General features: G+C 41.2%; 3 protein-coding genes across 5 annotated transcripts; 2 read left to right on the forward strand and 1 right to left on the reverse strand.

The window, feature by feature from the left end:
- The first annotated feature begins 457 nt into the window (after positions 1-457).
- LOC122013755 (transcription factor bHLH130-like) lies at positions 458-2,398 on the forward strand. The gene is made up of 6 exons (XM_042569984.1): positions 458-1,277; positions 1,348-1,556; positions 1,641-1,769; positions 1,858-1,923; positions 1,997-2,065; positions 2,134-2,398. Exons 1-6 carry the CDS (start codon positions 839-841, stop codon positions 2,191-2,193), a joined length of 972 nt encoding a protein of 323 aa, XP_042425918.1. The 5' UTR covers positions 458-838; the 3' UTR covers positions 2,194-2,398.
- A 1,825-nt stretch (positions 2,399-4,223) lies between these two features.
- On the forward strand, positions 4,224-7,785 carry LOC122038852 (G patch domain-containing protein 11-like). Of its 3 annotated transcripts, none has more exons than XR_006127956.1 (5): positions 4,224-4,378; positions 4,482-5,021; positions 5,975-6,040; positions 6,710-6,945; positions 7,377-7,754. XR_006127956.1 is itself a non-coding variant. In XM_042598808.1 (4 exons), exons 1-4 carry the CDS (start codon positions 4,280-4,282, stop codon positions 6,767-6,769), a joined length of 765 nt encoding a protein of 254 aa, XP_042454742.1. In that variant the 5' UTR covers positions 4,224-4,279; the 3' UTR covers positions 6,770-7,785. The 3 variants fall into 3 exon arrangements, 1 of the variants encoding a protein (XP_042454742.1); XR_006127957.1 differs by having other exon boundaries at positions 7,392-7,754; XM_042598808.1 differs by having other exon boundaries at positions 6,710-7,785.
- An 88-nt stretch (positions 7,786-7,873) lies between these two features.
- On the reverse strand, positions 7,874-10,595 carry LOC122038851 (squamosa promoter-binding-like protein 14). The gene is made up of 3 exons (XM_042598807.1): positions 9,652-10,595; positions 8,638-8,774; positions 7,874-8,560 (listed from the first exon to the last, which is right to left on the reverse strand). Exons 1-3 carry the CDS (start codon positions 9,984-9,986, stop codon positions 8,031-8,033), a joined length of 1,002 nt encoding a protein of 333 aa, XP_042454741.1. The 5' UTR covers positions 9,987-10,595; the 3' UTR covers positions 7,874-8,030.
- Positions 10,596-10,866: the final 271 nt, after the last annotated feature.

Below are 10,866 nucleotides of genomic sequence, written 5' to 3' on the forward strand. Positions count from 1 at the left end.
GATGCCCTGCTCCCAAATATGCCTTTCTGTAATATATCATGATCCTGAGCCAATCGATAAAATGTTCCTTGGTTCCTTTTCCTATTCAGATTCCTAATTCCTATGGCGTCAATCTCTTGATGAGAACGGGCTTAGGAACTTCGATCTTGCAATATGCCTTTTGGCTTCGCCTGCAAAATGCCTTTCTAAAGATATCTTTTGACAGAACATTATTTGGAGTAATTTCTTTTCATCCAACAAGAAAGCAATGGAAAGAAGTTGTTCTCTATTCTCATCCCCAATTAGAAGGCACTTTTAAGCCATTAAAAGTCAGCGCAACATCTCTTAAATCGACAGCCAACGAGTTCTTCAAATTTTCATCATTATCCAATCACATAATTCACACCAATAAATTACTACTTCATAATTGAGGGCAATTTCGTCACCTCATCATTATAAATAGCAATCAGTGCGGCGGCTATTTCGCTCCATCGTCGTCGTCGTCGTCGTCGTGGTTTTAGAAACAGAGATCGAGACGGGAAAGTTGAGATTTTTGTATCGGTTCTTACCCAAAACTTCCGGCCAAGAATTAGTTTTTAGTGCACCTTTGAATAGGTTTGCCGAGTTGCTGCCGCCAATTAGGTTTGATTGCTCGAGCTGTTGCCCATTTCGTGCGAAAAGTTGCTTCTTTGAGCTTCTTCAATGGCGAAGAGGAGGAAACAGGAGTCGTCGTCCGTTTCAAAGCTCTTGCTGTTTCCTTTTTAATCGATTTCACTCTGCTCTGTCTTTCGCCATAATTTCGAGTCCGAGAATCGAAGTAGAAGAGGAATCTGAGAAGCAGACAAGAGAAGAAGCACTCATGTACGGATCGCCGCCGGCGAAAGATCTCAACTTTCCTTACCCCGCCTCCGCCGCCGCTTTCGGAGGTCAACGCTTGGAACATCCGGAGTCCGGTCAACTCCACCGCCGCCACCAGATGAGCTCCAGCCTTCTCCGCTACCGGTCGGGGCCAATATCGCCCCTCCCCAACAAGCTCGACACCGAGACCGAGACCCTGTTTGCTCGGTTCTTGGGGCCCGACGAGGACTCCAGATGCGGCGGCGCCACCTCCTGCCACCTCGGCTCCCTTTTCCCTCCCCCGCCGCCGTCACTGCAGGAAGTCAACGGGCAGCAGCAGGCCAGAGGATTCCCCTCATTTGCTCCAAAGAACATGATCACTCACCAGCACCAGCTATTGGATGCCGAACAAAACAAGAACAGCTCCGCCAATCTCAGTCGGCAAAGCAGCTCCCCCGACGGTACAATTCCCAGTTTAATCTTTAATTTAATTTAGTTTCTGCTGTTCTAACCATTCAATTCCTTCCACAGATTACGGAATTATAAAAGGAATGGGTGGCTTCATGATGGATTCAAGGCAAAGCTCAGTCACCTCACAGCTTTCCGACAACAACTACAAACATTCCGGTGGCAACTCCGGCAGCCGGACTATTTCCGCCTCTGGCTTTCCGGCGGCTTCCTGGGATGACTCCTTCCCCCTCTTAAACAACAACACCAGCTTCACTTCACTGGAATCCAAGGTGATCGCTTAATTACCTTCATCTCAGCCATTGTATGTCAACAAACTTTTCTTAACTGTGTGATGAATCAATCCCATGCCACAGTTCCACTCGCCCAACAACTCGCCGGCGATGACCACCATCGAGAAGTTCTTACAGTTGCACGATGCGGTCCCTTGCAAGATCAGAGCCAAAAGGGGCTGCGCCACGCATCCCCGGAGCATCGCCGAGAGGGTAACACTTAACAAATACACAGTCTGAGCCTTTGCTGATCATAACCTGATAAAATCCTTCATGGGCGATCTGTTTCTGAAATGTTCAGGTGAGGAGGACTCGCATCAGTGAGAGGATGAAGAGGCTCCAGGAGTTGGTCCCTAACATGGACAAGGTAATTAACAATCGATCAAGAACATATATGTACCTCTAATCTCATCTTTCTAACTGGCGCTTCAACTTTACAGCAAACCAATACCGCAGATATGCTAGATTTGGCCGTAGACTACATCAAAGATCTGCAAAAACAAGTCAAGGTGTGGAGAGATTCTGTAAAATTTGACATTTCATCTGCTCAGTTCTTAGCTAGGAATTTCATTTGCAGGCGTTGTCTGAGAGCCGATCCAGCTGCAGCTGTTCAGCTAGCAGGCAGAAGCATTACTGATGAAAAAAGAAAAAATTTAATTAGGTGATCAAATAAAAAACAGTGAAGATTATAGGTTTATAGTAGCCAATCCATAGATATATAGTAACACAGTTGGCCACAATATATGTTTGTGTTTGTTGAATGTAATCTATCAGTTAACTGGAAGAAGAACATTACAAGTTTGGTAACATTGCCATAAATGGCCTAAAGTATGCCTCAGATGGCTGAAATAAGTGCCACAGACATGTTTTTCTTGCTAAAAATAGCAAAAGACATGGATGAATCTTCATAATTTATTTGTGTGTGGCGTGATGGCATACGAACTGATCATGGTACACAACATGAGGCTTCAATCCTCCTGTCCTAAATCCGAAATTCTAATCCACTTCTGTTACAAATTTATTATTTTATCTTGACTAATAAAAAATTATCAAAATATTTTTTTTAAAACTTTATGGATATTTAGGAAAGCATAGCAATGTTTTTAAAATCTCAATAATAAAAAGTAAGTTGATAAATCTTGACCTTTAAAAATTATATTGGATTTGTAAAATTGATAAATTATAAATTTTTTTGTTTCACCAGAATTTTCAAAAGACCTTTTAAGATTTAATATGTCAACTTTCTATTTTACTATCATTATTCCTTTTAATTGTCACTTTAATTGTTGAAGGAGACATTTTTAAAGTTAAAAAAAAATTAAAGGGGTGGTTTTGTATTAATGAAAGTTTGGGTGAAATTGGACAAATCGTCTATTAAGCCCCAAAACAATGGTACAGCGTCCTTTTAATTTCCCCAACTACGTGAGGATCAAATCTTAGCATGATGAATTGATTCATACTTTTTTTTAATACACCCTTGATCTATGAGTGCTAGACTAATAGGTCCTCTATTGAGAGTACTTTCTGATTTATTTTAATGATAGCTAAAAAAAATTTATTGGACTAGAGAGATCATCAGTGTAAATCAGGGATGATAATGTCATCCAAATTCGATGGAGGATCCAATATATTACCTGAATGAGGAGGATTCACGTTCAAAAATAAATTTTTTAATCTCTCTTGGATGCTTTATTCTCTCTCCTGGGTCCTCGGGGTCATGGTACCGCGGTAGGACATTCAGATTGTCATCCAGACACCCACGGTTCTAATCCCAGTTACGATGTATTTATAGAAATTTTTCTTCTAAATGAGGGACGTAATCAAAGGATGTTGAGCTTCTGGACTGATCGCCATGTGTACTTTCCGATTTACCCTGATGTCTGATGAGAAATTTCGTGAGACCGAGCCGATCATCCAAGAATAATCAATGAAATTAATTAGAATTATCATTTTTTCTCTCTCTCCTAGGTGCAAATAGATGTAAATTCTTTTCTCCTATATATAAAATGGTGTTGATTTAGGGAAAGAAAAAACTACCACTATGGTATTAATTTGCGGAAAACAACACAATTATGGAGCTAGTTTGTGAAGTTGTTCTGGTTTAAAAAAAGAAGCACCATGGTGAAGCAGGTTTAAAAAAAAATAGTATCACTGTGGTGTTGATTTGTACAAATCAAGTGTTGTTTTTCACAAACCAATACTATTGTGGTATTATTTTTCACAAACTAGCACCAAAGTAATCTTATTTTTCGCAAATCAGTACTATTTTTGCATGCAGGAGAAAGAAGAGAGCAAGTAGATGAAAGAGAGATTAAAGAAATTTATTTTCTTTAGCATATTTTGATTGTGCGTCTTATTTGGAAGAAAATTTTTTATAAATATATTATTAGTATAATCAAACTATAGATACTTAGATGATAATTTAAATATTCTATCATAGTACCATAGCTCGAGGATGGGGTATCCTGAATCTAATGACTATAGAAATGAGGATATGAAATTGGATCCGAACTCAATCTATTGCAACAATGCCAATTAAAAAATAATAAAGAAAATAAGAAGCAGTTTATTAAGCTAAAAATAAAGCCTCAGTGTATTTTTCATTAAAGCCCATGTTTTGTTTTTTGGAGAAGAAGGCCCACGGAAGAAGCCTATATCAATGGGCAATGGAGCAGCCATCAGGATTCATACCTTCCTCTGTTCCTTTCACTCGCCTCTCAGAGATGATGGCTGGTCGGCACGGAGACGACGGCGAAGACGATGATTACATGGGCGACCTCTCCCTCTTCCTCCCTCCCGACCTAGACGTCGATCCCAACAAGGTCAAGCTTTAATCAATCCCTTGTTTCAATCCCTACACTTTCTTGTTTGGGGGGAAAACTGTCTTTAACCCTAATTTTTGTCGCCGGCTTCCGTTTCACGTAGAAATTGACAGAGAAAGTGAAGAATAACCCTCCGGCTCCGAATCCGAAGTCCAAGTTGCCGAAGGGACGTAGCTGGCAAGAGCAGCGGCGGCTCGAGAGGGAGAGGAAGCAGCGGGAGGAGGACGAGCGCACGAGGGCGAGCCTGGAGGAGGCGATTCCGGACTCCAACGTGGGGTTCAGGATGTTGAAGATGATGGGATACAAGCCCGGGTCGGCGCTTGGGAAGGACGGTGGCGGGATGGCGGAGCCGGTGGGACTCCAAATTCGGCGGTCCAGAGCGGGAATTGGAGTGGAGGAGGATGCTGCGAGGAAGGAGAGGGCGGAGGTTGAGGGGAAGCGGAGGAGGGAAGAGGATATGATGGCGGAATTTGGAACGAGGCAGAAAACGCAGTGGAGGAGCAGGAGGGTTGTTTGGGATTACAGGAAAGGAGAGGCTGCTTTGGCACAGTTGGAGAAGAGGGAGGTGGTTGAGCCCCCAAAGGATAATGAGAATGAAGAGAAGCCTGAAGAGGAGGAAGAGGAAGAAGTGATCACTGAAGAGGTAAAAGTTCTGACCTTTCTTAGTGCATATTTTTTTTTGTATTAAGATCAATTCTGCAGAGTTTTTGTACATGATTAAGGGACACTTGAGAAGTTGATATGAGCTCTGTAAAATCCTTGAGACTTCATGAATTCCTCAGATTCATAACAAACTTTAGATAATGTAGTGATGGAAAAGTTCTATTTATTGATAAATTGTATATGACTGGTCATATTGATGATAATCACATTGTGGATGCTTCTAGTAATGTAATAGATAAACTGTAAGTGACTCTTATTTGATCAAGGTGACTCCATAGTTAACATTGTCACTGAAGGGCTAGTTGACTAAAACATAGGTGGAGTAAGTTAGATTACCTTTTCTACTGTTGTCCTAATTCTCTAAGTGTAAGAGGCTAAGGCATACTCTTTTGTCAAAATTTCTCCTATTTTTTCCTAATTGTAGTGCATGTTGGATATTGCACCATAATCCACAAGGTATGAATATCATTAATGTGATCGTTTATGCATGTAAGAGTGGGTGCTGCATCATGGCAGATTTTGAGTTGGGTCCAGCATGAATCAGTTAGGTGTTGGTATGAGTCATTTGGATTTATCAAGTAATTGGAATTATTCCCTTAGATGTAGGAATGTTAAAAAATTAGTTGTGAGTTGGGGATAGAACAAGCAAGTTTAAACCCAAAATAGGTCTTTTTCTTTATCCCTTTATGTTATGGAATGTACAATAAAAGTGATTTATTTACTTAATGCAATATAACTGCACGCTAAGAGCATATAAGAATTATTATTATTAAGGAAAAAAAGGAGGTAACATTTGATGTTTTTGTCCTGGCATTGGGAAATATTTTAATTAGCTTCACTGTTTATTTAACTTTTCAAACTGTTTCTACTCTTGTTGTATTGACTAGCCTAACCTATTAACCTGTGTTGACTAGTTGATTCTTTTCCTTGCAGCACCTGTATGATATTCTAACAAAGCTTAGAGACGAGCACCATTACTGCCTCTACTGTGGATGCCAGGTCAGTGCAGAAATTGGAGCTAATATCATTTCTTGTTTTTCAAATATGTGCATGCTATGGATTCAGCAAATTGCTCCTTCGTTTCACTCAAATTTGTCCTTGCACCTGAAACCCATAGAATTTCCACTAGATATCCAGGCTTAAGTTTACGGCCTGCTATGAAAATTTTAAGATTAGTTTCATTTTAGACATAATTTCCTATTTTTCATAGTCCTCCCTAGTCCCTTGTACTTGATTTACGTCAAGTGTGCTTAGGTTATATTATTAAATCCAACTTCTGTAATGCATTCTAAATAGGTGGAACAAATATGGCTTGGCTTGTGTTTCCTAAATATTAACTTTGTCATCACAAGGTCTAAGAAAATAGAAATATTAAAACCAGATGCATTGCCTGTAATTTAAGGATCATCAATCTCAGTACATAAAGATCCTCTCGTTTCTTCATAAACATTTACGAGTTAATGTTTTACCATCTGGATCAACTTAGAATAATTCTACAATCTACAATTGATAAATTGAGATAAACTAGAATCTGAAATCCAGTAATCCACCTTGAGAAATGAGAAATGAGAAATGCCACTCTGATGCTTGCTACAACACTTGGATACACTTTTCTTACAACTGACCAAAGTGCAACTTAAACATCATCTTCTAATGTTCGTCGTGCAGTATGAGTCTGCAGAGGCATTGTCGATCAATTGTCCTGGATTAACAGAGGAAGAACACTGAGCACCAGACCTTGAGTTTTTTTTTTGCCTGCACCTCTTCTTTTTCGAAGACTTCAAAGTGCTGAAGCATCATCCACTGGATTGATATGGCAACCTGTGGGAAACAAATGCACATGCCCATTCATTCTTCTCGGTTGGTTGTCCCGCTTTTGAAGATATGTTCACGTTCATCTTCATGTAAGTCACAAGTTTGATGCATCTAACTTTGTTCAAAGTGATGGGCTCGAGCAACTTTTGACAGCCTATTTATGATATTTTATTTTAATTACAATTATTATATGTAAAATATTATTATATTAAAATATTTTTTTATCAACTTATCAAAATTATATAAATTTTATTAAAATTATTTTAATTTTTTTTTAACAGATACTTAACAGTTACTATAATATTGTAATTGGAATTTAAATAATTTTGATTAGAATATTTTAATATAATAGTATTGATTTTAATTAAGGAAAATAATTAATTATATTTTGAAATTCAAAAATATAACGAAGGGTTGATTTATTGATTTTTATAAAAGGACAATTTTTTAATCGTGCTGGGTCTGTTTTGTCAAAAATTTCTTTAGCAGTACAGTGCTGTCTGTTTGTTTTCTGACACAGGTCTGTCTGTCTTAGCACCCCTTTCGGTACTGTCTTGATCTTCTGCCAGCGAGAATCTTGATTCCGAAGGCCAAACAAATGCACTCTGCCAGGCCTTTTACAGATGCCTCGGCAGGAGCTAACCAGCCAGTTGTTCGAAATCGATTGACGGATTCATTTCAAAATATTGAGTAATATTCAGACTCTGAGGGAAGCATCAATTCGATGGCAATGCATCACATGGCATGTGGTCGCATCTGGGACATGTGTAAGCATGAGGGGGCCAAGGTCTGACTGCTCTGTCACCTGCCAACACTATTCAAGTGCAATGAAGTGTCTTTGAATTATCACAGCAGTTTTCTTGGAAGAAAATTCGAAAATTCTTGCTCGGTTGGCAAATAGAATGGATACTGAGAATGTCTTTGATCTATGACAGCAGTTGCTGTGTGTTTTTTTAGCCAAATCTGACTAGGCAAATAGAATAAGGTTTTATACGAAGAGGAACGATTAAAACCAACTGAATCACAACCCAAATGCATAGAGCTTCAATATTGCAATAGATAATTAAGCCAAAATCACAAAATTGTCATGAAGAAAATGGAGTTCATGACTGGCGGCAGTAGTAGAATCCAACTGACAAGTCAACAGCACTAAGAGAAAGGAAATTCATATGGTCTACAAAGACCGGTGGTGGATCATATGATCGGAGTGACTGTAACCGTTATGATCGAGGTACTGCCGACTTCCCTGCAGTGCTAGCTCGAGCTCGCCTGAAAAATTTCCAGTCCCGGGCTCAGTTTCATGGGAGGAGTGGCTCCGACTTCCGGGATCCCTGAAGCCCCAGGTGTTGGCCATGTAACTGTTGGAAGCAAAGGGATTGAAGCTGCTGGATGGAACTTGGCTTTTGCTAGTGTTATTGCCCCTTGGCTGAGTCGTCGATGACAGAAGAGAGAGAGCACAGCTGCCGTCCAAAGCTCCTGCAAGACAGTCACCGGCCGGTTGAAGTTCCGGCGAAGATAATAGAATCTGGTGGCCCGGAGAGCCTTGCAAGTATGGATGGGCTTCGAGCATCGGTGCAATCCCAGTCGATGGAGCATCTACCACTTGGTGCCACTGGTTGCTAGTCACCAGATTACCAGAGCAAATATCTCTTCCATTCTTCGGGTAACTGAAGTCCATTAGAAAGCTTCTGAATCTGCCGGGTTCTGTTTCAAATTGCAAAGGCAGCATCAATGCACACCAATGTGTCAATGAATAATATAGAAGACATGATGATTCTTACCGTCGAAGGATCGAGGAAACTGGCCGTAGCGCGAAGTGAATGGGCCGGTGGGCGGCTTCCTCCGGCGTTCATTGTGCCCTGCCAGACGTCTGCGGCAACTGCGTTTGCCTTGGTCGAACTCAGTTAACTGGTGAAACCTGTGAACGTATTGCGGCAAACTGATTTTTTACTCTACATGTGTTGATACAACACGACAATTAAAATATTTCACCTGATGAATGATGATCCTCACAAATTCAATTAAAAAGAACCTTGCAGCAATCGTTGGATATAACATTTCAACAAATATAACATTTCAAAGCAATTCTACTGCTGATTAAGAACTATGATCGGAGTAAACATCTTCAAACAAACCCCACACACCCAAAACTAGATGATATTAGATTAACTTAAGATGGTTCACATTTATCCACAAAGATATTTTGACAACCAAAATGCTTGCATCATAAAGGGTAGTAATTAGTAAAGATATCAATCTCTGAGGAAAAAAGGTTTAGGTGAACATCTTTTATGTTCGTAGCTTAATTGTTTCTAAACAAGCTCAAGTTGCCACAATATTAGTGTAGCTTGAGAAACATTCCTATCTAACATGCAGAATATTGAATGCAGTTCATCAGTGAAGTGTGGATGACAAGGCTGAGATGAGAAAAAAAAATTCTTACTTTGTACAAAGATATTATTTTTTTTAGAGAGAAAGAGTAGCAGAATCTCCCTGAAAAACTATTACGGAAGGCAGCAATCAGAGCAGTGAAGAAACGTATATTGTGTGGGAATTCACCACCATCGCAAGAAAGCAAAATCCAGCAAGGAGAGGTGATCCTAAAAACCCCCCAACTAAACAGAAAGCACGAAAGATTATTGTTTTTTCCTTGACCAAATCAATGGAATCGAAATCAGAATTAAGAAGTGAGCATAAACACGAAAGGTTTTTGTTTTTAGGGTTTTTGCCGAGTTTCCGCCGCCGAGGAGAGAGACGAGCTAAGTAGAAATGAGAATTGAAGAAGAGCACGAGACCTGCTGCACTGCTGACAGAACCTCTGCTCGATGCCGCCGACGATGACCTTAGGCGCCTTGGAATGCATCCCGCACACCTTGTGCCGGCAGTAGTAGGCCTTCAACCCGCTCAGATCCGCCTCGCATCCCTCGACTTGGCACCTCGGCGGCGGCGCCTGCTGCTGCCCTCCCCCTCCCAGCGCCACCCCCCTCGCCCTTCTCGCCGGCGGCACCTTATTGCCGCCGCCGCCGCCAGCTCCGTCCTCAAAGTAGATCTTTTTACCGAACATGAGCCCGTGAAGCGAGTCGTCCTCGCTGGCGCAGCCACCGGAGGGTCCGATCGAGCCGGAACTCATCTCCGCCGGAACAAAGAGGCAGCGAGCCTACAGCCCAACCATTGCAGAACGAACGAATGGGGGGAAGGCCGGTGGTGGGTTGCATAGTAATTAAAGAAGAGCGCAAGGACGGAATCGCAATAAAACAAAAATAGAAGGCTGCTCGAACAATTGTGCACGACTTAAAGCTGACAGCTGCCATTTTAGAATAGTGTGCAGCGCAAGGGCAGTGCAGCTGACACAGTGACTGAGGGAAAAGGTGTATGAGGGAAGGAAGAGAAACAGAGACACACTGTAATGATATTGCCATTGCACTTTAGATTTTAGGGTTGGACATGGGAACAAGACATTGATTCTCGAAATACTTTGCTGAAGAAGAAGGGGAAGGAACAAGCTTTAGCATCTAAAAATTTTGAGGTTGTTTCTTGTACCGATCACATTTGGGGTTAGGCAGGCAGTCAGGCAGGAGGAGGAGAAGAAGGTACCCCTGCAGGCTTTTGCTTGTTCTGGAACCACCAAGTGCAAGTACGTTGTCGATGAGGAAGATTGCTGGGATCTCAATACTTTTTTTTTGTGTGTGTGTTTAGAGAAAGGAAAAAAACATCGTCTTCCATGTCTTCGCATATTTCACCTTTCCAGGCCACCATGCATGTCGAGCGTGCTGTACAAGCGCAGGAGGTTGTTTCTCGAGCGAGCAAACATTGTAAAATAATGGCAGCGAGCATGAATTGTCAAATGTCAATTGGATTTCTGTAGGTGGGTACAGTCGAGTGAGACATGGCGCAGGGACAAACCATTAATGGGTGCTCAGTGACCACTGCAGCAGCAGCAGCAGCAGCAGCCAGCCGCGTGGCTGTGAAACTCTTATTTATGATGGAGAAAGTGACCGATTTGAAAAAGA

The sequence above is a fragment of the Zingiber officinale genome, chromosome 1A, assembly GCF_018446385.1.
Source record: "Zingiber officinale cultivar Zhangliang chromosome 1A, Zo_v1.1, whole genome shotgun sequence".
Lineage (NCBI taxonomy): Eukaryota > Viridiplantae > Streptophyta > Magnoliopsida > Zingiberales > Zingiberaceae > Zingiber > Zingiber officinale.